The 25,186-nt window shown below is 43.2% G+C and overlaps 3 protein-coding genes across 5 annotated transcripts; 1 reads left to right on the top strand and 2 right to left on the bottom strand.

The window, feature by feature from the left end:
• Positions 1 to 1,048: 1,048 nt before the first annotated feature.
• On the bottom strand, positions 1,049 to 8,353 carry LOC109978205 (zinc finger protein 420-like). The gene is made up of 7 exons (XM_020627675.3): positions 8,185 to 8,353; positions 5,263 to 5,465; positions 4,408 to 4,509; positions 4,196 to 4,291; positions 3,998 to 4,108; positions 3,692 to 3,815; positions 1,049 to 3,476 (listed from the first exon to the last, which is right to left on the bottom strand). Exons 1-7 carry the CDS (start codon positions 8,189 to 8,191, stop codon positions 1,456 to 1,458), a joined length of 2,664 nt encoding a protein of 887 aa, XP_020483331.1. The 5' UTR covers positions 8,192 to 8,353; the 3' UTR covers positions 1,049 to 1,455.
• A 1,243-nt stretch (positions 8,354 to 9,596) lies between these two features.
• Positions 9,597 to 16,472, bottom strand: LOC109988656 (zinc finger protein 569-like). The gene is made up of 7 exons (XM_020640215.3): positions 16,288 to 16,472; positions 14,914 to 15,116; positions 14,666 to 14,761; positions 14,310 to 14,405; positions 14,068 to 14,178; positions 13,778 to 13,901; positions 9,597 to 13,109 (listed from the first exon to the last, which is right to left on the bottom strand). The coding sequence occupies exons 1-7, from the start codon at positions 16,337 to 16,339 to the stop codon at positions 11,164 to 11,166; spliced, it is 2,628 nt and encodes an 875-aa protein (XP_020495871.2). The 5' UTR covers positions 16,340 to 16,472; the 3' UTR covers positions 9,597 to 11,163.
• Positions 16,473 to 18,149: 1,677 nt separating this feature from the next.
• Positions 18,150 to 24,919, top strand: mettl9 (methyltransferase 9, His-X-His N1-histidine). Of its 3 annotated transcripts, none has more exons than XM_020640320.3 (6): positions 18,150 to 18,308; positions 18,506 to 18,667; positions 19,927 to 20,117; positions 20,201 to 20,410; positions 21,117 to 21,301; positions 22,187 to 24,919. In XM_020640320.3, exons 2-6 carry the CDS (start codon positions 18,572 to 18,574, stop codon positions 22,414 to 22,416), a joined length of 912 nt encoding a protein of 303 aa, XP_020495976.1. In that variant the 5' UTR covers positions 18,150 to 18,308; positions 18,506 to 18,571; the 3' UTR covers positions 22,417 to 24,919. The 3 variants fall into 3 exon arrangements, with proteins under 3 accessions (XP_020495976.1, XP_020495992.1, XP_020495984.1); XM_020640328.3 differs by having other exon boundaries at positions 18,160 to 18,308; positions 18,528 to 18,667; XM_020640336.3 differs by having other exon boundaries at positions 18,153 to 18,667.
• The last annotated feature ends 267 nt before the right edge of the window (positions 24,920 to 25,186 follow it).

Below are 25,186 nucleotides of genomic sequence, written 5' to 3'. Positions count from 1 at the left end.
CACTGAAGCTTCAGTGTTTATCCAGCTCTGCATCGGTCTGTAAACCTTTCTGCGTTCTAACCTCTCTCCATTTTTCAAAATCATCTCCAATATTGATCCTAGTTTGAGCACGTTTCTGCTCGTGGAGCTTATTAGAAACATGCAGAGGCTTTTTAGGTCGGGTACAATCACTTCTATCTGAACCAGTTCTCTTGCCCGCTTCCATCACTGCAACACCTGTTGGTTTGACCTGATAACTGCTCTCATATCTGGCAAACCGAGGAGTCTACCTTCTCTGGTCCAAACAAATCCAGAGCATTCAGGAGCAGAATCTGAAGTTAGAAGGAGGACATACTGGCTGCTGCATTGTTGTCAGAGATTACACTTTTACGAACAGCTCTGGATTTGTGTCTCCTAAACAAGAGACCTGCAAGTGAGGAATGACAGAACAGGTTTAATGGTGACATTCTCAACATGCCGCTAAATGATCTGCCGCACAGAGGTAAAAACTTATTTCATTACTTACAGATATGCTTCTCTTGTTCTAAATCCACTCTGATCCTGTATTTGATCATGCCTATAAACCCCTCTAATTCTGCCCCGCTCAGAATCGGCTGTTTCTGTGTCTGTAGCTTTAAATGTAAATGAGCTGTGTCTGACCACACCCCCTCTCTGGAAGGTCTTAGGTGTCTTGGTCTTTCTCGCTCCATGTCCTATTGTTTACGGTGAGAAGGCAGACTCAGAGGGCAGAACACCTAGCTGTGGGAGTGTCACCCACCTGGGGGAGGGGTTACTGCCCTTTGTGATGTCATTAAGGGAAAAACACACATTTTCTGAAAAGTGGAGCAGACAAAAGATGGAGAGGACGGACATTTCTCATCATGGGGAGGTTTTTAGACAGACTAGACATGGTGAAGAGTATTTTGCATATGTGACCTTTAAATATCTTGAATCTGTAGAACAGATTCAATCAGAGCTTCTTTTTAATGCCCTCTACCTGCATTAAAATCAGCTACCTGGAAACCAGAACTGCTAATTGAAAAGCTCCAAATCACGACTCAGATCCCTCTTGAGTTAATCCGATGACACTTGAAATCAAAGGTTTAATTTATTCAAGAAAAAGAAATCAATTCTGATAAGGAAACAAGGTTTATATCATTTATACATACAAATCTTTTGTAGAACTACAGCAAACATTCCTGTCAAAAATACAAAGTTAGATTTTTATTATGCACTTTACAATTTCACTGTTTCTGCCAACTCGAGCTGTGATTGCAGCAACATGGCAAACTATTTCAGAGTAGATGTCCTTCCACTGGAACACCTGGTTTTAATTCTCCTATTTCAGTCAGGATCCACACTGCCGAGGCGTTCTCGAGCACGCTCACTTCTGCAGTTCTTTAATTTAAGCTGTTACTGAGCTCCTTCAAAAGGAGAACTTTAAACAAAACATCCTTAAGGGAGTTAGTATCATGTTTATGCATGAACAAGTCTCCTGTGTCTTTTCAGGCCGTGCAGGCTTGAGAAGCCTTTGCTACAAATTGTACAGACATACGGCCGCTCTCCTGTGTGCGTCCGCATGTGTAAGGTCAGAAAGCAGGACTGGACGAAGCCCTTTTCACAGATGTTGCATTTGAACGGCCTCTCCCCGGTGTGATACCTCCTGTGTATCTTTAACTCTGCAGATGATCTGAAAGACTTGTCGCAGTCGTCGCACTTGAAAGGCCGTTCTCCTGTGTGGATCAGCGTGTGCCTCACCAGAGCGTCCTTCCCAAAGAATCCTTTCCCACAGTGCTCGCACGGGAATCGCTGCCCTTTGTGATGGAAGTTATCGTGTTTAAGAAGGCATCTCCTGGACGTGAAGGTCTTCCCGCACTGGGCGCAGGTGAAGATTGCAGAGGGTTTCTCGATGATGGGTTCTCCGGAGTGATGAACACGCTCCACGTGTCTCGTCAGAGTTACACCGTGCCGGAACTTCTTCCCACATTCCCAGCAGAGGAACGGATACGCTTTAGTGTGTTTCTTCTGGTGCTCCACGAGGTCCGAGTATGATCGGAATCTTTTGGTGCAGTGAGCACACTGGAACGGCTGATATCCGGTGTGCTTCCACTCGTGTCTGATGAAACGTTTCAGACTGGTGAACGTCGTCTCACAGTGCGTGCAGGTGAAAGGCTCGGTGGGATTGTGGGCGTCGATGTAATGCTTATGAAGTGTTTTGAACACGGGGAAGTTCTCCTCACACCGGTTGCACTGAAATGGAGTGTGAGATTCTTTGTGCATGGCCAACGCCTCCGAGTCACGCACCAGCTTCATGCACACCTCGCAGTAAAGCGGGTTGTGAGTTTGTTTGTGGGAATCTAGCGTTGATTTGTACTTAAACGCCTTGTCGCATTCGTCGCATCTGAAACAGTGCTTCTCATCCTCAGGCTTCTCCGGGTCAACCTGCTGCTCGCTGTAGCAAATGTTCCTTAAATGAAACCTGAAAGTTTGTTTGCACTTAAACTCCCCACTGCAGTGAGGGCAGAAAAAAGGACCCTCGGCCATACTCTTGTCGTCTGGGCTCAGTCCGGGTTCTTTGGAGGAAGGCGAGTGATCCAGGTCTGCGTTGTCTGATGCTTGTGTTTCATTGGTTGTGTCCAAAGGATTGGATGATTGTTCTCCCTCACTTGCTGCAGGCCCTTGTTGCTTTGGCTTCCTGCCAGGCTTTCCTTTTGGCTGATTTGGACATCTGTGTTGCTGCAAGTAACGCAAGCTCTTATAAAACCTTTTACACGAAGGACAAGAGAAAGGCAGATCCTGCGAGTGTTGATTCATGTGACACTCCAACAGTGCGGCACGAGCCACCACTATGCCGCACACTTTGCACGTTCTCTCGTCCACGTCATTGCTCCTGGCTGCACCTCGGCCTCTGCCATACTTTTTAGTACTGCTGTTGGCGGCAGTACTGGCTGTTGTCTTTGACTTCCTCCACTGTGACAGGTACCGTTTCATCTTCAGCCCCCGGTTCTTCCTCACCGGTCTTTCCCACAAGACGTCAAATTCTTCCTCTTGTTTTCCCCTTGTTCTGCTTTGCAGCTCAAAGTCCTGATCCTCAGGATTTTTCTTCTTCCTGCCTCGTCTTTTTGGCTTCTTTTCTTCTATGTCGAGCACCGTCACCTGTCCGTCTTCCCCAATCATCAGCGTTTCAGATTGTTCCTCTACCATTTCGCTCTCACTGGCCTCAGCGCCTTCGATGGGGTCCATGGCAGCCTGGCTTACAATTTCTGCCTTGACCTCACTGCTGATACCAAACCACTGTGCCGGCACGCACTCTCCCGCAGCCCTGCTTCCATCCACATAAACCTCCTTGTTCTCAGATTCCACCTCCATCTCTGTGCAGACTGTATAGACATGTCCGCACTCTGCATCCGTTTCTGTTTGTTCATTGACGATCACGACTCTTTCCACAGGGGGGAGACAGAGCGCCGACAAGATGCCACTGTCAACGATGTAAGAATCTGAAAAAAATAGATCACAGGAACAGATTTCACAGGGACATAATTTATCGATTATGATTAATATTATGGTGTAACTGCCCAATTCAAATGATTACTTTAGCTGAGAGACAACATTTATTTCGTATTACATTAAAAATGTATTGTGCAATTCTGTTTTATTTCTCTGCAAAACCTACATTTAAAATTTACCACACACCAAGTGCTGAGAAGCTTACCTATGTCCCCTAACTGGCTGAGGTCTTTGTGAGTGTCCAGCAGGGTCTTCAGCTCCTGCGGTTGAGTGAAAGTCTCGATGCATTCGTTCAGAACAGCCGACGTGTCGCTGAGCAGAGAAGCAATCTGACAAACACAGAAAGAAAACTAATGTGAGACAATGTACATCTTTCTATTGTTGGCCTCTATAATAGATTTAAGAAAGTCTGAATACTACAAGACTGAACAGCTTCTGTGTGGGTGCAGAAGGAGAAATGTGTGTGTGGAAAAAAAAAAAAGAACACACTCTAGAATTGACTGAGGTTTACCTGTTGGAGAGTCTGAGTTGGAAGAAGCTTTTCAAGTCTGGACAGAAAGAGCCACATCAGAGTCTGAATGGCTTTGTCATACGTGGGGCCAAAGTCCCCTGGAAAAACATCCTGGAACACAAAGCAAATCTTTCATTGTTAAATAAGTGATCCATACATACCATGAAACATGAGATCAATCTGTGTAACAAGTCAAACCTGGAAAAAGTTTCTTCTCTCTTCAGGATCTCTCAGCAGATTTCGGACTAGACCCATGAAATGTGAGTCGGTGGCTTCCTGTTCTGGATTATCGACCTTCAACAAAAGATGGTTTTAAATGGTTAACTTCCCAGTATTTCACAATCATAGATGACGTTAACGTAGCGTAAATAAAACCATTTCAGATATTCCTTGTTGAGGCTTAGACTCACCTCCACGTTCCACAGGGACCTGAGGTTCTGCATTCGGTCGAGATGTGGCTGAATAATCTGGAGGTCAGCCGTCTCCTCGGATCGACACAACTCAAGGATGAGCTACAATCAGAGGGAAGCAGCAAAAATGAGGAAGTGATTCTGAGGGGAGAATCATCTGTTTTCAATAATCATACGTCAAGGTCAAACGTTCCTGATTGTCGCTTTCATTTCACATTAGCACAGTGCAAATAAAAATCTAAATAAGACCAGTTAGAAAACTTTCCATCCATCAAATTTCAAAATAATCCACTGCACTGCAGTAGCAATATCCCTCTGCACTAAAGCATGAACAGAAAACTGCAGAGGTTTTGTCTGAAGGCCTGCACATACTGCAAGGTCCAAAGTCACATGGAGAAGAGCTTCTTTCACATCTCAGAAAATGCCATTTGACCCTCTGACAAGCAGCGCCCTCTTTGGCTACTGTACAGGGAGACAGTAGTAGGGTGTATGAGGATAACTCAAAATCTCTAAAAAAAAAAAAACCCCGCCTTAATAACATTGAAAATATGATGGATGTCTGATGCTAGTGATGTCGGCCAATGTTAGCTGTCCTTCCTTGGCTGCTAGCCTTCTCAGGGGGCTCTTTGAATCTTGGTCAGCAGACCAATCATGTAGCCAACAAAAGGTCAATTGTATCTTAACAACACTTTATGATGGAATATGTAAGTTCAAGACATGAGAGAGACATGTCCTCAACTTCCATATGCTTTGTTCTGAAAACTCAACAAAACAATCAGCCATCAAGAGATTTGAAATTAAGACTCACAGATTCAAATTCCATGACACTGATCAAGTATATTTATTCTGACTCACCCTTGCTCTGAGACCCAGAATGAGTTCAGCCCGCTGTCTTGTGGAAAGAAGTTGGGGAACAATCTCCGTAATCATGAACACAAACTCCTCAAGCAGCCCATAATCGGACACGACTTTCTGCTCTACCGTCTGCCAGATGGCTGCAGAGACCAGCCGGATTGGTGGGACCAGGAGGCGCAGAGCAGAGAGGGGAAGAGTGGGACCTGCAAACAGGGAAATCAATCTTTTCAAAAAAGGTTTTTTTTAAAGTATGAAATAATTCAAAAACAGAAAAGGCTGCAGTCATGATACACACAGTATACATTGGGACACGCAGAAAACAATGCTAAGGTAGGTTAGAAATTGTGCCACCGTTTTGTTTTTAAAACAAACTGTGCTCTGACTCCACGTTTTACACCCCTCTCAGTACTATCTGAAGCACTTGTGGAAGAGCTCTGATGGTGGTTTGCACTAGAATTGATAGACATTGGGTAAATATAGGTGTTGTCACATATACACTCCTGAAAATGCAATTCACAGCTGGTGACTACCCCTGTCAGACAGGAGGGGGGCCAGGGTCTCCTGAGGCAAGACATGACGTAAAAAGAATGATGCTGGAGTGTAGTGGTGTGTGATATAACGATCTGAGATCGTGAAGGATTTGAACGTGCTGACGATCTGCCAAAGCGAGAGAGATCGTAGAACCAGGCTTACATGTTTATTCTATCATGCTGTAGTTTATGCTGACGCGTCTCCCCCTCCTTTTTTGCTCCGCAGCGGTGAAAACGAAACTTAAGAATAAGTCCGCAAAAACAACTCCATCCCGGTTATATGTAACTTTATAAGCCTATAAACAAAGGCTGCAGAGCCTATATGAAGCTTCAGCTGTAGGAACTGTGCAGGGCTCAAATAGAACAGAAACACTACACTACTACTACGTCTACATGTTTTTAAATGAATGCATCACTGCGTGAAAACGCTCCTGATGAACACAAAAAGAGGACACATTACTAAGTGGTGTAGAAAAACCTTCACATTGTGCATAACGTTACAGATCATGAAAGCTTATGTTGGATGAGTCCCAGGATGAGTCTGGAGTGGGCGCTAAATGGCTTGTTCTTTAAATCATTCAGTTCCCCAATAAGAAAACCAAGAATTTCACAAGACAGCTTCAAGCCTCGTCGTAAGGTTGAAACCTCTTGAGACTAGAGAGCCGTCTCTGGCAGCCCTGCAGTGTTCTGCTCCCCTGAGGCCTTCGGAACCGACCAATCAGAAGAAAGCGGACACGTAGGGAGTGAGGGGCTTCAAGAGTCAGCAGCTGATATTAGGGTTTTTACTGACGTCAGTATCAGTTAAATAAGGAGTTTTATTAAGCAAAGCTTCTCTGAAGGATTCACAGACTAACAACATGAAGACAACATGAAAGATGAACATGAAGACAACATGAAGACAACATGAAAGATGAACATGAAGACAACATGAAAGATGAACATGAAGACAACATGAAAGATGAACATGAAGACAACATGAGGACGAACATGAAGACAACATGAAGGATGAACATGAAGACAACATGAGGACGAACATGAAGACAACATGAAAGATGAACATGAAGACAACATGAGGACGAACATGAAGACAACATGAGGACGAACATGAAGACAACATGAAAGATGAACATGAAGACAACATGAGGACGAACATGAAGACAACATGAAGACAACATGAAGGATGAACATGAGAACGAACATGAAGACAACATGTAGGATGAACATGAAGACAACATGAGGACAACATGAGGACAACATGAAGGATGAACATGAAGGATGAACATGAGGACAACATGAAGACATCATGAAAGATGAACATGAAGACAACATGAAGACAACATGAAGGATGAACATGAAGACAACATGAGGATATCATGAAAGATGAACATGAAGACAACATGAAGACAACATGAAAGATGAACATGAAGACAACATGAAGACAACATGAGGACAACATGAAGGATGAACATGAGGACAACATGAAGACATCATGAAAGATGAACATGAAGACAACATGAAGGATGAACATGAGGACAACATGAAGACATCATGAAAGATAAACATGAAGACAACATGAAAGATGAACATGAAGACAACATGAAGACAACATGAAGACAACATGAAGGATGAACATGAGGACAACATGAAGACATCATGAAAGATAAACATGAAGACAACATGAAGACAACATGAAGGATGAACATGAGGACAACATGAAGACATCATGAAAGATGAACATGAAGACAACATGAGGACATCATGAAGGATGAACATGAAGACAACATGAGGACATCATGAAAGATGAACATGAGGACAACATGAGGACAACATGAAAGATGAACATGAAGACAACATGAGGACATCATGAAAGATGAACATGAAGACAACATGAAGACATCATGAAGACAACATGAAGACAACATGAGGACAACATGAGGAGCTTTAAAAAATATCCTGATGTTATCAAGGCTGCTAAACAACTATCACAGCTGCTTTTAAAAGTCACGACATAAAAGTGACACACATTAACACACACCCAGCGTACAAGCTCCACTCTTACGGGGTTTACAATATGTATGTTACATCAGAATAAAACCTCATTTTAAAGAGTTAGAAAAGCTTTCCTGTCGCTAGTTTACGGTTAGCAAAGCTATCATAGCATTAGCATGTAGCTCACAAACTGAACCACTAAATAAATGTATTTCCTGAAGCCTAGCGGTGTCGTTGCGCCTTACGGGTAATAAAAGGATACCAACAGCAGTATAAAGTGTTTTTAATTAGTTAGTTAGGACATTATATTTTAAATTAATGACTATTTCCTGACGTTAATGTTCCCGCGCGCGGGCTGCGTCGAGGCCTAGCCAAACAAACGAGTGTAACCGTTAAAACTCACCGTCCATCCTGCGTGATCCCGGTGTTACATTACAATCAGGACAAACTAAGAACTTCTGTCGATCAGAGTCAAACTGAGTCTTTAACGATGAAGGGATGCGGAGAGTCACTCGGGCGATCTTTGTGCGTCAACGGTTGGCTTGCGGTCCGTCCGGAACAACAATCCGGCTGGAAACCGAACAGAAGTGTTTGTGGAGTTCCGCATCATCGCAGCGGGAGTGTCTCTCACTTACTATATCAAAATATTTAAGTCATACGTGAAAAGGTACTTGGTTATTTTTTTCTGTACACATTTCTTCAGTACAGTTATATCATGCCTAATATAATAATTATTATTATTATTATTATTATTATTAGAATATAATATAATAGAATTACTTTATTGATTCCAGACTGGGAAATTGTGAAATTATTATTTTTATTATTATTTGTAGTATTATTATTATGATTATTAATAATAATACTTGCATTACTATCATTATTCTTGAAATGATAACTCATATTTTACATTGATATCCATCAGGACAAAAACCTCTCGCCACAAGAACAGTTTCTTCCCCTCTGCTGTCAGCCTGCCCTCCCCTACATAACACAGACATCACAATAACGTGAAGGCCTTTCATTAACCCTTACTGGACTTTCAAAACTACACCTTTTGTGTTTTTATATTTCTTATACTATATTATAGATATTTGTAATCACTTCTTATATTTTATTTTATTTAAGTTCTTGCTATTATTTCCTTTGTTGACTGTTTTTGCACCAAAACACCAAGACAAATTCTGTGTATGTGGAAATGTATGTGGCAATAAAAAAACAAAACAATTCTGATTCTGATATCTTTTCATCACTCTTGATTTTCTCTTTCTTTCATTCTTCTGTTTTTGTTGTCTTGTGTATGTTTGGATCAACTCTGTTGTTTGTAAAGCTCTATATACATAAAGCTGTTATTTATATCTGGATTTATCTGACTTTACTGAAAACATTGGCTATAAGTCTGTGAGGTCCTGTGAAACTCCGGGCCTCAAAAAGTGACTCCTACTGGAAGAAAAAAATGACAGTTTGCTTCTCAACACCACACACTTCATTTATGACACATCCAAGTTCACACGACTGACTTTACTGACAGATACACTCAGCATTTGAAGTTCTCATTCATTAGTTTACTTTCTTACAATAAAACATTATTATTTGTGTCCTTTCATATTTGTCATGGCCCTTGAGCCAGGCTTTGACAGTCGCAGCCCATGTACGAAAGTTATAGTCATTGAATCGAGCGGCTGGGTTCAAGGTTTGGCTCCTTCTGGCATGTCATGCCCTTCTCTCTCTCTGGTTGTCCACTGTCCACTCGAATGAAGGCAAAGGCCAAAAAATTAGTCTTTAAAAATAAAAATAAAACGATAAAGTCATAAACTGTGTTACCACTTTATACATAACACATACAATTGTTACAGGAAATGAAACAGAAATAAATCTTCATTTTATATTTCTGCATTCATGCTCTAGTAAAAGAAAACAGGAAAAGGAAAAAGATATTGGGGGATAAATTCCTCTGCCTGTTATTAGAGCCCGACCGAGATTGGCGATATTAGCACGTCCAGTGATTATCGGTATCGGCTTATTTTATCGCAAATATGCGCCGATATTACTCGATTTATTCACCAGTCAAACATCATTTCATGAGTTTCATTGTATTACACTAGCAGTTCACTGCCACCAGCAGAGGGCGCTATATGGATTACAACAAGCATCATCACTCTGCAGTGTCGAGCGGTGACGCTCGTACATGAGCAGTTACTTTCCAGTTGAGTAATCATCACATCTTCATTATTAATCTTTTCAACACGTGTTTGATAACTGCATTTGAAGGATCATCACAATAACTGTGTTTACATTCATCTAGAAGACAAATCTAAGATATCAGCTGATATATCCGTATCAGATTTATTTTATGATGATTTTATAATATGGATTTCAGTATCGGACCCAAAAATCCCAAATCGGTCGGGCCCTGCTTCGTATTCAGGTGGCGCTTTGATTATTAAATATAAATTAAATGGTTAATGATTTGTGGTGTGTTGTCATTTAGCCCTTAAAGTCTTCCTACTGATAAACACCATTCATACTCTTACTGTAGCAGAGGCTGCTATACAATGTAGGGTTGTCACAGTACCGGAATATTAAACTTCAATATCGCACTAGTGCCAGATTGACAGGCGGATTGGTGCAGCATCAGCAGAATTGCGAGTGCTGCGTTGGACCGTCGTGGTAAAGACCTTTAATGATATCCCAGAGCTCTCGATTTACCGGTCGATCTTTGTGATCTGTGGTCATGAGCTTTGGTTAGTGACCGAAAGAATGAGATCGTGGATACAAGCGGCTTAAATAAGTTTCCTCTGGAGGGTGTCTGTGCTCAGCCTTAGAGAGAGGGGGAGGAGCTCAGACTTTCAGGGGGAGCTCGGAGTAAAGCCGCTACTCCTTCACATCGAAAGGAGCCAGTTGAGGTGGTCCAGGCACTTGATCAGGATCCTCCTGGTTGCCTCCCTCGGGAGGTCTTTTAGGCACGTCCGACTGGAAGGAGACCCAGGGGTAGACCCAGAGCTCGCTGGAGGGATTATAAATCCCGTCCTCGGATAAGTGGTAGAGAATGAATATATTCTGGAAAAATCAAAACTGATCAATACCTGTTTTGTCATTTGACCATGACAAAAAAAAGGAGTCTGAGGTACCAAATATTTGTAAACTTCCTGCGGTCAGTTGCAAGCACTAAAACGTTTTCGAGGAACAAACTAGACAGCGTGTAACGTGACTGTTTTTGACTCTAAAAAGGACCGTCATTTACAAAATGAACGTCATGGTGTGTGGAAGAAGAGATGAGGGGGCTATGAATCCACAGAGATGTAGTCTCATTGTGTCGTAGACTTCTTTTTGCGGGCCCAAGAAACACAGCTGATAAACAGAGCATCATCAGCGCTCAGTTTCACTTTGTTTCGACCGTATGTACCAGTCTCTTGTGTCTATGCATGCTGTAGAGCTTCAGGAAAGCTTTGCCGCAGCAGTGACAGACAAACGGCTTCTCTCCCGAGTGAATCTTGGCATGACTGTTGAGGTAACACTTTTTCACAAAGCCCTTCCCACAGTCGTCACATTTATACGGCCTCTCCGTGGTGTGGTGAATGAGGACGTGCCTCTTCACCTCAGAGGTCGACCTGAAGTAGTTCTCACATTCGGGCACGGTGCATTTGAAGGGTCTCTCTCCCGTGTGGATTAGTTTATGTCTGGCGATGGTAGAAGCAGCGACCATCTTTCCACAGTACTGACACGGGTGACGGAATAACTGCGTCAGGGTTTCAAAGTGTTTGCTCCTCTGGTGTTTCTTCAGGGAGGATTTCTCTTTGAAGGATTTCTCACACTCGGAGCACGAGTACTTCTTCTCGTTTCGGGACTCGCTGTGGATGAGGTTTAAGTGTCGCAGCAGGTTGGACCTCTGGGCGAAAGTCTTGCCGCACTCCGCACACAGGTAAGGCTTCTCTCTCGTGTGGACTCGTTGGTGCGAGACGAGATCTGCGTCTGTTTTCACTCTCAAGCTGCACTGAGCGCACTGGAACGGGAGGTGACCCGTATGCTTCCACTCGTGAGCGATCAGAACGCGCAGCTTGGAAAACGTTTTCGAACAGCGGTTGCATCTGAACGGCTTGTTGATTTCATGGATGTTTTGGCAGTGCTTGAGCAAGGGCTTAAAGAGCGTGAAGGTCTCCTCGCAGCGGGTACACTGAAACAACGTGTGGGAGGCCTTGTGCCTCGCCAACGCTGCTGCGTCCCGTAACACCTTCCTGCACACGCTGCAGTACAGCTCATGGTGGGTCAGGTTGTGCTTCTCCAGGGACACTTTATACCTAAACGCTTCTCCACATTTGTCACACTTGTAGAGGTTTTTGGATTGGTCCGGCTTCTCCGGATCCACCTGCCGCTGCCCGTACTCGAAGCAGGTTCTTTTTAAGTGCTGCTTGAGAGACATCAAGAGTTTAAACCTGCTGTCACACCGAGGGCAGGCGTAATTGCCGGTGGGGAAGTGAGTTTTCATGTGAGTTTTCAGCCTCGTGCTGATGAGCTCCTTGCAGATAAAACACTCCACTTTCTTTATTGTGGTGCTCGCTTTCACGTTGGAGACATTTTTAGCACCCACCAAAGACGTCTCTTCATTCGAGCAGCTTGACAAAGACTCCTCATCAGTGAAAGTCCTGACCGGAGGCTCAAAGACAGACCCGTCATCAGAGTAGTTAGACCATGAATCAGCCACACTCGGACTCGGAGTCTTATGGAAAGAGTCGTTGTCGGAGTAGTAAGACCACGAGTCGTCTTCGCTGCAGTTACTGATGGGAGAAATATACGACATGTTTGAATTCTCCTCGTCACACGCCTCAGAGAGAGTCCTGTTGTGTGTTTTTCTCTTTTTCAGAACAGGTTTGGTGTCAGGAGCAATCTTTCCACGGAGATCTCTCTTCTCCTCCAACAGAATCTTTTTCATCCTCAGCCCTCTGTTTGCTCTCACAGGTCGAGACGGCGCAAAGAGCGGCAAGTCCAGTCTTTTGAGCTGAACGTGACATTCTTTCATATTAACACAAACGTCCTCTTTTTGCCTTTGCAGAAGGCTTTCCTCAGGGGTGATTTCTCTACTAGGCAGGGCTGTTTCCTCTTCCTGAAGAGTCCAATTAGCTTCACAGACCTCCGCGTCACTCGTCTGATCTTCGGGGTTTGTGTCCGTCTTTATCGTTGCTCCATGAACTGATGTCAAAGACTCCCTCTCCAGGTCGGACGTACATGAGAGAGGTTTCTCCCAGACATCAGCTTGTGCTCGAGCATCTATTATGTCAACAGAGTGAAGTTTGAGAGCTGAAATGATGCAGGCCCCATCCAAGGAGCCATCTGAAAGACAAAGAAACAACAACAAGGAAACTATTAACTGAATCATTAAAATAAAGCTGAGTTTCTTGTAATTTCAGCGGATAGAGAGATTGGGGGGGGTATGACATGCAGGAAAGAGCCTCAGACCGGATATGAACCCGGGCCGCTTTCAAGGACTTTAGCCTTCGTACATGGGACACGCAAACCAACCATTAGAAAAAAAAACAACACATCTTCAGTCATATTTTTAACTGACGTTTGGATCCCAGACAAGCCCCCAAACGGTTACCTTCCCCAGATTTTGTTTTGAGCTTTTTAGTCATTCATTACAGGGATAGGACAGTGGATAGAGTCAGAAACCAGGAAGAGAGAGAGAGAGAGGGAGAGGGGGCGCACTCTATCAAGGACTTTAGCCGAGAGAGAGAGCAGCAGTACTCCATTTATATACTCATGTTTTTCAAGTCAAGTTGGCGTCTCATTAAGACACAGAAGTTGTGTTTTTTACAGGTATTTTTTTGGTCCTTTTTGCCTTTACTAGACAGGACAGCTGAAGAGAGACAGGAAATGTTGGGAGGAGAGAGAGTGGGGGACGACATGCAGCAAAAGGCCGAGGTCGGATTCAAAGATGAGATTACAATTACTAAACACAAGGCAAGATATTAAAGAAATGAGTAACTCTTAAAGCTTGCCATTGTGATCCAGCCGGCTGAGGTCTTTCTGATACAGCAGCAGGGTTTTGAGCTCTTCACATCCGGAGACAGAGTTCATGCAGTCCTCCAAAACTGACGACACCTCGCCAAACATGGAGGTAACCTGGAGGGAGAGGAAGACGTCAGGCAGGAAAAAGCTACAACAGATTAAGCTGAACCTCAAATGCACTCATGCAAAGTATGTTCCCTTCAAAGTTTCCCCACGTGCTTTATCCGGAGTTTCTGGAGAGTGATTTCAAAGTTATATTTCATGTGGATTGTGCACAAACCTGATGGAAACTTTGAAGAGGAAGAAACTCTTCAAGTCTGGACAGAAACGTCCACATCAAGGTGTGAAGAGTGTCTTCAAACCCGGGTCCAAACTCTTCAGGGAAGACTTTCTGAAAGATGGGAAGGAAATTCTTCTTCTTTACACACAATATTAAGGATGCAAGGGGAAGCCTGATATCGGCATGGAGAGAAAAAGAGCTGTTTGATATTCATATCGTTACAGAGACACATTCACACTGACCTGAAAGAAGTGTTCCCTCTCCTCTGGATTCTTCAGCAAGTTTTTAACCAGATCCACAAACTCAGAGTTTGGCACTTCCATATTTTCTGCACCAGCCTGCAAAAACATAACAAGACATAACAAGACATATCAAGATAAAGCAAAACATGACATAGCATGACATGATAGCATAACATGGCATAACATGACATAACATGACGTAGCATAACATAGCATACATAACATGACATAAAATGACATAACATGACATAGCATACATAACATGACATGACTTAGCATGACATGGGCATCACACGGTTATCTGCAGAATAAACAGATCATGTTAAAGAGTATGACGGTAGACGAAGAGAACTCACCTCTCTGACCCATTCCTGAATCAGGTGTTGCACTCTGTCCAGGTGAGGCTGCACGAGCACAGAGTCCGCTTCAAACCGGCACAGCTCCAGAATCAGCTGAAAACACGGAAAAAGAGCGTTGTGTTCAAAGTCTTCCTCTGAAATAGTTTAGCACAGCAATCAATATTATGTGTTGATTAAAAATATTCACAAAGTAAGCTGCAATTATATCCCACATTACCAGCCACATTAGTGACTATCCTCCTCACCCGTGCTCTGAGTCCCAGGACTAGTTGGGCCCTCTGGCGAGTGGCGAGTAGCTCAGGAACAATGTCCGTAACCATGGAAACAAACTCCTCAAGCATCCCATAATCAGCCACATGTTTCTGCTGGACCGTATGCCAGACGGCCGCAGAGACGAGTCTGACCGGGGGGACGAGGAGTCGCAGGGCAGAGAGGGGCAGAGAGGCACCTGAGTGAAAACAGAGGAGGGTTATCTTAACACTCTCAAATTCATTAAATCTGACAATCAGGTGTTTCCTGAAGCGTTGCCCACGATGTTTGTGTGCAATTTATGACATGCAGGAGTTTGCCTGCAATGTTTGATGGATTCATTCGTCTCCTGAGAACCTGTCTTGTGAAATGAATGTCATTTTTCAATGGTTTGACTTAAGTGTGACCCTGAGGAAGTCGAAGTGCGTGGAAAATATTGTGAAAAATCCACTTGTACAGTGTTTTTGAACATATATTTTGGTAACCTGAGTGTCTACTGACCCACAAAATGTGAAATAAACCCATCCAGTCCTTTGTTTGTGGTCTGTATAAGTCTTACAACACAGAGAAAAATGCTCTGTTTCAAATTTGCTCTCCTTGTGATGTCACAGTGGGATTCTGGTAAACAAAAATCCCCTCCCCTGATATCTCAACCCATGGACTCCACCTCCAGCCTAGAACAAAACTTTTGCACAGGTCCGCCATTTTTATTCTTGCTAGTGAAAGGAGTGACGTATACCAGGAAAACTCAGGGGGGGCTCATTGCATTTAAAGAGACACACACACCAAAACAGAGCGTTCTGAGAGAGCTGGTTTATACAGGGTCACAAACCTCCTCTGGTGCTTGATTCATGTTATATTTTGACCAAAGCACAGCACACAGATGTTTCATTTAGACCACAGGAGACTGTTTGAAGAGGTGGAGAAGGGGGATAAAAGGTCCTCTTTAATAAATTTCGCATAAGTGAAGTGTGTGGTCCAGTTGTGTCTTTTGATTCGGCCTGTGTGAGGGAGTCTTTAAAAGACTCTCTGAAAGCTCCGACCTCCATCTGTGGAGGGTCTCAAGAGTTTCCTACTTCATAGTTTGCTGCACAAACTAAGAAAACACAAATCCTGGGAAAGTTTAAATGATATTATTTATTAGTGTTTCCCCCACGTACCTGTCTGTAAAATATGTAACCTCAGGTATAATTAACATAACAATAACAGTCATCAGTAAAGTTCATGTTTAGGACATACGTTGTTAAGAAAAGCAGTAAAATCCTTCATACACCTTCATAAGAAGACTTTAAATCTAATGTTTGAACAATAGACTGTAAATAAGCTTTGAACCGTGAGCTAGCAGCGAGCTGTTGTAAATATTTACTTACAGTTCCGCTTCGATAACTTCTCCTCCATCCCGTTTGAACACAAAATGTTCATAAATACTGGAAGTAAATGTCAGATTTTCCTCTTTTATTTCTCTTCTTTTTGTGTGAAATTAAAGTTTCGGCGGTTAGTTTGATTCGTCTGGTCCGTGATGATTGGTCCGTCAGTGTTTTTGTTCCGGGTTCCCCCGTGTCGAAGGTTCCGCCTTCTTCTTAGTTTCCATTTCCGGCAGACTAGACCCAGCGACCCAGCCAAGGCGGAGTGCTGCTTCTTCTTTTGTTCCAGCTTTCATAAAATATGAACGGTTGACAGTTCACTTGACCTTCGTATCTTATACAGTTGGTTGGTAGGATCTTTATGCAGGTATACATGTAGGGCCTTTTCGTATACTGTGTTGGAAATTGCTTTATAAACATAATTTCACTCCACATGAATAAAATCAGGTAGCCTATATTTTACACAAGAGGACATTTTTATTGTGTAAAGATTGGACGGAGAAAGGGATTCTGGCTTCAGTAGAATACTGATCTTACATGAAATATATTTCAGTTGTTCATTAACAATATTCAGTAGTTGTCAAAGCTTTTCCTGTGGCTTTAATCTGGTTAAAGGGACATTACACTATTCTTCTGTCATTAATACTCCTAATCTTTTTATTGACAGCTATAATTTCTTAGACAGTAAAGTTGATAACACAATTTTAAGATCGTTCATTACAAATGAATCGTTTCCTCTTCCTCTTAAAAGAAACGCTTTGTCTCAACAGACTAAAGTAAGAACGAGATATTTGTATTTTCCCTCGTTACTGAAATTGAAAGACATTCAGAAACTGAAAGACATGCCGGAGGCAGATGCTCCAGTCTCTGGCTCCAGTAAATTTGGGAACCTTGTGGTGTAGAAAATCCCAATCCTTCTGTGACTTCCCTCTACCTGGCTCTGTCATTCCTCTACCTCACTGTTGCCTGCATGGGCAGAGCTTCAGAGCCAATAGAAGCTGCCATTATCGGTGAAGTTATATCGTTTAAATCATAAAAGAATGTTTCATGCTCTTGTGTTAGTTCTGATTAGGGTTTTGAAATAATAATTTACAGATCGAAAACCTTTGTTAGTCTTTGTCCTTTGTTGTCAGAACACCAGTTGCAGCTTCAAATATCCTTCACCTGGTAAAGCATGTGAACTGTATTTCCACAGATTTTCCAATCCAGTAAAGAGTAGAGTACTGTTTCTCCAAAGACAAGATTAAGTTCTCATCCTTCCTTCTCATCCTGATTAACTTCACTGTGCCACTGAAGCTGAGAGAAAGTCAGAGAGAACTGAAATAGTTGTCGATGCAGCAAAATAAGTTTTTGCATAAGGAGGGTTACAGGAGAAGAGGGGGGGGGGGCTGCTGAGAGAGAGGGAAAGAGAGAGAGAGGCCTTCAGGCCCTCTCAGAGTCTACATTGAGGAGGTTAACCACATGACAAGACGGGATGAGGGGTGGGGAATGCATATTATTATTATACTTGTGAGGGGATGAGGAATAAACTGAGGGGTTCAGGGATGAAGGAAGTAACACTGAAGGGTTTATTGAACATGGGTGAGAGGGTACGGGATTAGATACTTAGAGAAGGGGGACACAGGGGTGTTTCACAGGGTGTAATGGGTAAGGAGGAAAAGGGGGTCAGGGAGGGATAGGAATTGTAAATAGTATGGGGAGAGGCGTGGAAGTTGAATGACGTTGATATAATGTAGTTTTTATTATTATTATTATTATTGTTATTATTATGGGGATTAGTAATGAAGTCCAGGGTCAGAGCCAAAACTCAGCAACACAGGGTGGCGGTAATGCTCCAACGTGATTGATGCAAACTGCTGTAAAACAAGAAGAAGAAGAAGAACAGAGCGGCTTACGGAAGTGTGTTTTTGTTGTCAAAATGGGAAGACCACGTAAATATTTGTCCTGCGTTGATAAGACAGTGGGCTCACAGCAATAAGATGGAGAGTAAATAGCAGCAGGCTGTCTTTAATACGCCACACCCTCAGGTTTGTTTGATTGTTTTTCTTGGAGCTGGAGACAGAGCCGACATGCTCCGGCGTGTTGCTTTACAATTGGCTGCCATTACCTTCTTTACCTTCCTCTGTTATTAAGCCACAGCCCAGTCCTCTTGTCCACACTGCGGCCGGCTGTCTGTCGGCTTCTCTTCTCAGGCTTGTTCTCCGTTATTATGTGTCATCTACAGCTGAGGACTTTGATTTTTGTAGCCTGGGTCCTGGGATACATCGCCTTCCTGCTCTCCATCAGGAGGATGTGGACCGGGAAGTACGTCCGCAGTCCGCTGGTCCGCTCTCTGTTCGCCAACATGGGGAGCGAGAGCGAAGCGGCTGCCATCGACTCTCAGGAGGTATGAATGATTCACCATCAGCCAGGAATCTCAACATGCAATGAGCCCAATGAAGAGCCGTTTAAAAAAAAAAAAAGAAGACAAAATGTATTTTAAGTCCAGGTGAACACATGCAGGGGCGATTCTAGAGTCTGTCGGGGGGGGGGGTAGGGTTAGGGTGGTGGGGGGGGGGACTTTATGGACTTTATTTTACATTGTTTAAGTGTTTTAGCAAACATGCTGGTTCTCAACACCTGTCCACATGCAGGAGGCTTCATGCCATCAATGTGAAGTTTATTACAGATTTTATACAGAAGCATTATTCTCCAAACATGATAAAGGACAGTAAAACCCTTCATTTTCCCCTGGTCGACTTCCATGACAAACTTTGTTTTTCACAGCAGTGATACATGCAACGCTTGACAGGGCAACTAGAGATGTGTGAGATTGGACCACCTTAGGGTTTTTTTTTTTACTGTCATTGAAAACTTTTTTGAGATACTGCTGTGGTTTAAACTCTGTCAGACCTGCAGCCCCCCCCCCCCCCCCCCCCCCAATTGGTCTGGGGGACGCCAAGCGGTTGCCTGCCTTGCCTATTGACAAGCAGCGCCTCTGAACGCATGTCGAGAAGTCGGCTGTTTTTTTCATTCGGCAAGCTGCGAAAGTTAGAAGTGGCAGATTTTTGAATGGGATTCGGCATGAAGCTAATGCTGGTGTATATAGGAGACTGAGAGCTGCTCAGGAGGAAAGGATCCTCCTTTTTCTACTTCTAGAGAAAAGTCTGACTTTCAGTGTTATTGTTTTTTTTTTCAGGTATGAGTAACAGATAGGACTGGGCCATATGGACTAAAAATAAAATCTCCAAACTTAATTTGTCCTTTGAGTTTAAAGTGTGAGCTGTAAGTGCATTCTGCTGTTTCAGGGTACAGCAAATATGACCTTATTAGAAACATGCAGAGGCTTTTTAGGTCGGGTACAATCACTTCTATCTGAACCACTTCTCTTGCCCGCTTCCATCACTGCAACACCTGTTAGTTTGACCTGATAACTGCTCTCAAACCGAGGGGCGTCCAAAACGGCCGTGTGGGGGTGCCTTAAAAACTACCTTCTCTGGTCCAAACAAATCCAGAGCATTCAGGACCAGAATCTAAAGTTAGAAGGAGGACATACTGGCTGCTGCATTGTTATCAGAGAAGCCAGCACTTCAACATATCATGTTTCCTTAAAGTCTGATCATAGAGTAAGGTTTATATGTAAATTGCTTCTTTTGTGGTTTGCAGTGGTACAGGTGCTATCCTGACCTGCTTGGAGAATCCGTTCAGCCGCTGTTCATTCAGAGCCACCTGGACTCAGGCACTAAAGCTTTCCTGAAGAACAGCGTGGAGAAGTCCGGCTGGATGTTCACTCAGCTTTATCACTCGTTCGTCTCCACCGTCCTCAGCCCTTTGGTCTCCCGAACCTCCATCAACGGGTGAGTATCACAGACACAGCTCTGTCTCTGTTTCACCTGAACTCGAACCTCCTCTGACTGAGTTCTTCTTCTCCCCGTGTCAGGTTTCTGGGTCGTGGCTCCATGTTCGTGTTCTCTCAGGAGCAGTTCAGGCGGCTGCTCCATATCGGCCCAGAGTGGAGAGCTGAGAGACTGCTGGACCTCGGAGCCGGGGACGGAGGCGTCACTGAGGTGATGGGAGCTCATTTTAGAGAAGTCTATGCGACTGAGGTCTCAGCTCCCATGAAGTGGCATCTTCAGAGGAGGAATTACAAGTGAGTAGCCAATCACAGAATTTAAACTTTAGAACCTGTGCTCAGACTGAAAGGTGGACAGCATTTTCCTTTGTGCCCGTTTGTGTTTATTTGCATTAAGCACAACATCCAGCCTTCTAGATGTGTATAAAATGAACACTGTGTCATATCTTCGGTCAAAGCGTCATCCAAAGGAGCACAGTTCAGTTAATATCGCTTCCTTGTTGTTTAGCTATGATACAAATGTACAAAATAAGCACATCATAAAGTTATTTTGTTAAAAGTAAAAACTCAAGGTTTGTCACTCTGCAACACGTGAAAGGGAGCAACTTGTACGATGTGTGTTTAATAAATTGAGCTTGAACAGATTTTCAGATTTTTCATAAAATAAGCCTGTAGAGAACACAAGGAAGGATTACTCCCTTTAATCTGCAGGAATTTCTGAATTTGAGAAAATTTGTGAAAGCAGTTTTGTGCTATTTCATAAAAGCTTATGAACGCACTCGCACAAGGCCAAGCTGCCCCCCTACTGTGCTGAAGCATGATTGTTTCCCCCTCCCCAGTCCCTCGCTGGCCTGCACTCACACTGTTCTCCAGAAGCTGGGGATTGAACCCCCCCCGACCTTCTGGTTGAGAGACGACGGACTCTACCAACTAGGAATTACCTCTTGCCCCCTGAAAGAGATACATGTTAGCATCTGAACTTCCTGTTTTGTGTCGTTCCCAGACTGCTGGGTATAGACGAGTGGCAGCAGACGGGTTTCCAGTATGACGTGGTCAGCTGTCTGAACCTGCTGGACCGCTGTGACGATCCTCTTCACCTCCTGGAGGACATCAGGCGAACGCTTGTTCCCAACACGGGACGACTCATCCTGGCTGCGGTGCTTCCCTTCCAGCCTTACGTGGAAGTCGGTGAGTCGGAAACATTGCAACTTGTATCATACGTGTTTACCTGACCAAGGTTTCCAGGCCTTTATTTGTTTTCACAATAACCAGAACTTAAAGCTGGATATGATTCTAGTCCAAATAGAACAATATCGATATCTGTTGGATACCAAGGTGTGACGACCCTGTGACAGGTCAAATACACTGGCAACGTCACCGTACAGAAAGCCCTCTGCTGCCCCCTTGTGTAAGTTTTATATTACTACAAAATACAGTTGGCTGAGATGTAACAACAGATTTATCAGCTTTGAGTGAAACAAGATTTAACTCTTTAAATTATTAATAACAAAAACAAACTGTCTGGGAATTTTTATTTTTTTTCAATAAAATATTGACACTTCAGTATTCAACCTTCATGTTTTTTAAAATATTGCATCTATTCTCAGAAGTACTGTTGTCAGTTTTCAGTCCATTGAATCATATTAACCCTTTTCTGATATAGAAGATTGTTAACACTTTAGTGCAAATTATTCCAAGGTAGTGCTTCGATGTCGGGATGTGCACGTTGAGTTGACTTTAAATGTCACCACCCTCACTAGTTGGTTAAAAGAAATAGTTGTGTATGTTGGCCCTCGATGTCTGTCAAATGTTTTGCTCAAACTCACCTGCTGCGCTCTTATTGGAGGAAACACACCAGCGCCGCCCATAATTGTCCCGAGTCAACCAGAACAAACCAGAACAGTAAAATGCAGTCAGAGGACAGAGTCTCTGCAGACACAGTCACCACTGTGTGATCATTGTGTGATCAGTCCTTTCAGACGACTAGACGCAGCTTTTATTCAAGCACTGATTTTACTTTGGTGGTATGAATTCCTTTACTGAATTAAATGATTCTGTCTCTGTTTGTCTCAGGAGGAAGATGGCAGCGTCCGAGAGAGCACCTCAAAGTAAAAGGAAAAACGTGGGAGGAGCAAGTCACCAACATGTCCAACGAGGTCTTCTGGAGGGCAGGGTTTGAGGTGGAGTCTGTGACGCGGTTGCCTTACCTCTGTGAAGGAGACATGTACAACGATTACTACGTTCTCGATGATGCTGTTTTTGTTCTCAAGGCCTCGGAGGAGACCACGGTGTCTGTTCACTGAACACCTGTCGAGGACTTGATTTTACACCTCAGTGGATCTTCAGCTTCATTCATGAAACACAGTATTTCTGGCATGTTTAGAAATGTTGAGTCGGATGTGAAGCTCAGGTACTGTAGCTCCTACGTTTACCAGCCATCATGTGTGACAGTGATACCTCTCCCTTTAAAGGTCACATATTCTGCTAAATCTTCTTCACCATGTTTCTCTAAAACTAACATGTGTCTGTCTGTCTTCAAACCCCCCAATGATGAGAAAAGTCCATCTTCTACGTCTTCTGCCTGCTCCACTTTTTAGAAAATGTGTGCTCAAACAGGCCATTTGGAGATTTTCCCTTCATGACATCACAAAGGGCAGTAACCCCCCCATCAGGTGGGTGACACTCACACAGCTAGGTGTTTGTTCTGCCTTCTCACCGTAAACAATAGGACATGGAGCGAGAAAGCCAGAGTACACCCAAGACCTTCCAGAGAGGGGGCGTGGTCAAACACAGCTCATTTACATTTAAAGGTACAGACACAGAAACAGCCTGTTCTGAGCAGGGCTGAAATAGAGGGGTTTATAGACATGATCAAATACAGGATCAGAGTGGATTTGAACAAGACACTTCACACACATGTTTTGAGGAGCTCTGAGACTTATTTAATCTGGATGAAGAGGAGGAGGATATGTGACCTTTAAAGCAAAAAAAAAACAACTTAACGGCAATTTGCCTTAAGTGATATTCCTGCAAACATCAAATCCTCTACGACATATCAATATGTGATAGGTGTATGTACTGTAACGTCTGCTATGTGTGGGCAGTGTTTGCTGTTAGTGTTTTATCATTCTGTAATGTGTATCGGGATAATCTGAATTTACTTTAATTAATTATCATCTTATGCAAAGAGGCAGAGTATGAAAACACTTGATTTATCCATTCTGAATGGTTTGCTGTTGATTCTTGTATTATAATGTGTTAGCCGTTATGACTCCTTGTTGTTGATTTTGAAGCTAAATTTGACTTCAACAACAGGGTTCATAGTTTTTCGCCACCACAGGAAGTGTTAGAGTCTTCAAAATACATCATTGACATATCGCACGTTTAGCTGCTAACATTGGTGCTACATTCTCCTGCTAGTCGCTCACTTTATCCGTCTGCTCCTGTGTGAGCTGTGACGGGAAGGAGCCTTATGCAAATATTGTACATTTCTGGCTGAAGATCAAAACAATAGACTCAAAAGCTGTTTTCACAAATGCACTCCGCTGCCCCTGAAATCTTCCTGAGCTGCTTATTCTCAAATGTCCCTCACAGCGTGAAGTTTTAGGTGCTCATGAAGAAACGTTGGAAGTTTTCACCGCACCACATGTGAGGAGGGGGTCGTCTCAGGAGGCAGGACATGATGTATAAGGAAATTCAAGATGGCACACTATGGCTGTTTCTTACTTTATGGGGTAGCATGCAAAAAAGAACGCAGCCTGTAGTCTGAGTAGACCGCTCAGGCTGCATTGATACATGACGGTCTGGTCTACTTTGTCCCTGCCCTTAACCCTTACACTTCTAAGCTTGCCTGCTGTTGCCTAGCAACCTCAACAGCGTCACCGGAACTAGCTAACATAACCAACGTTACATAACTCAACCTCTATTAGTTTAAAGATGGATTGATGTTTCATGGCCACATTAGTATTGGTAACTTTTGGATTGAGTTACTCACATTTGAAAGTGTATTCCTCGACCAGCTCGTCTGAATTGGCGTGCATCTCAGGATACTTTGGGCCATGCAGGATGCACTGCAGGGATCCCCGTTTGCCAGAGACAGATGGACACAATTGAAGGAGCCTTCAAAATGGGGACAACCCTCGATGAGCTGCTGTATTGTGATTGGTCTCTGAAGGATGCAGCTTCTAAATTAGAACACAGCCTGTAATGTTGTTTTTTTTTACCTTGATATCAAGCTGCCTGTGATTGGATGTATTAACAACAGACGAGTGGAAAAGAAAATACTGACAAGCAGAAAAGAGAATGAAGTTACTTCATCATGTTCACAAAGATCAAACCGGTCGCTAGATACAAACATAATCCCTCTCGTCCGCTTGCCCGAGGTCAATCTTTCCTAATATTTCCTGCTTGGGTCACAGGTCAGCTCGCCACGAGTTCACACGAAATCTTTTTAGTTGGCTGATAGGAAAGATCCCAGGTACATTTTCAGGACTTTTGTGCATGTGTGAAAACAGCTGAAGGTCAAAGAACGTCACACAGCTGCAGCTCCCCTGGTCAAGTTATCCTGTAGCAGAAGAATCCTGTAAGTGTACTGAACTGAGTGAGAGTGGATTTTATCTCTTTTGATTAACTGTTTGAATGCAAGAATCCTGTGTTCATTACTTTTTTTTAAGTTACAATGTCTCTCTTCTCCATAGTGTACCTTTGCTGTAACTGCACAATACGCCATTTAAAAATGTGCCATAGATGCGACAACAACATTTGTATTAAAAGAGTGTAATGGAATAAAATGTGCTCTTAATTAAATGAGAGGATCTGATTTCTAGGACCATCACCAAATTATGTTGTAAGCTATCTTAACTGTATAAACCGAAAAACAATGTAGGGAATCTGACAAAAAATCTGGAAGAGCAACATCTTTTTTTAATAATTAGGTCCAATCAGTAAGATGTGTAGTGAGTGAAATTAAGTGACCTTACTCTATGATCAGACATTAAGGAAACATGTTATGTTGAAGTGCTGGCTTCTCTGACAACAATGCAGCAGCCAGTATGTCCTCCTTCTAACTTTAGA

The sequence above is a fragment of the Labrus bergylta genome, chromosome 21 (genome assembly GCF_963930695.1).
Source record: "Labrus bergylta chromosome 21, fLabBer1.1, whole genome shotgun sequence".
Classification (NCBI taxonomy): Eukaryota; Metazoa; Chordata; class Actinopteri; order Labriformes; family Labridae; genus Labrus; species Labrus bergylta.
Note: the sequence above shows the minus strand (reverse complement) of the source record. Positions and strands in the feature narration are given on the sequence as shown.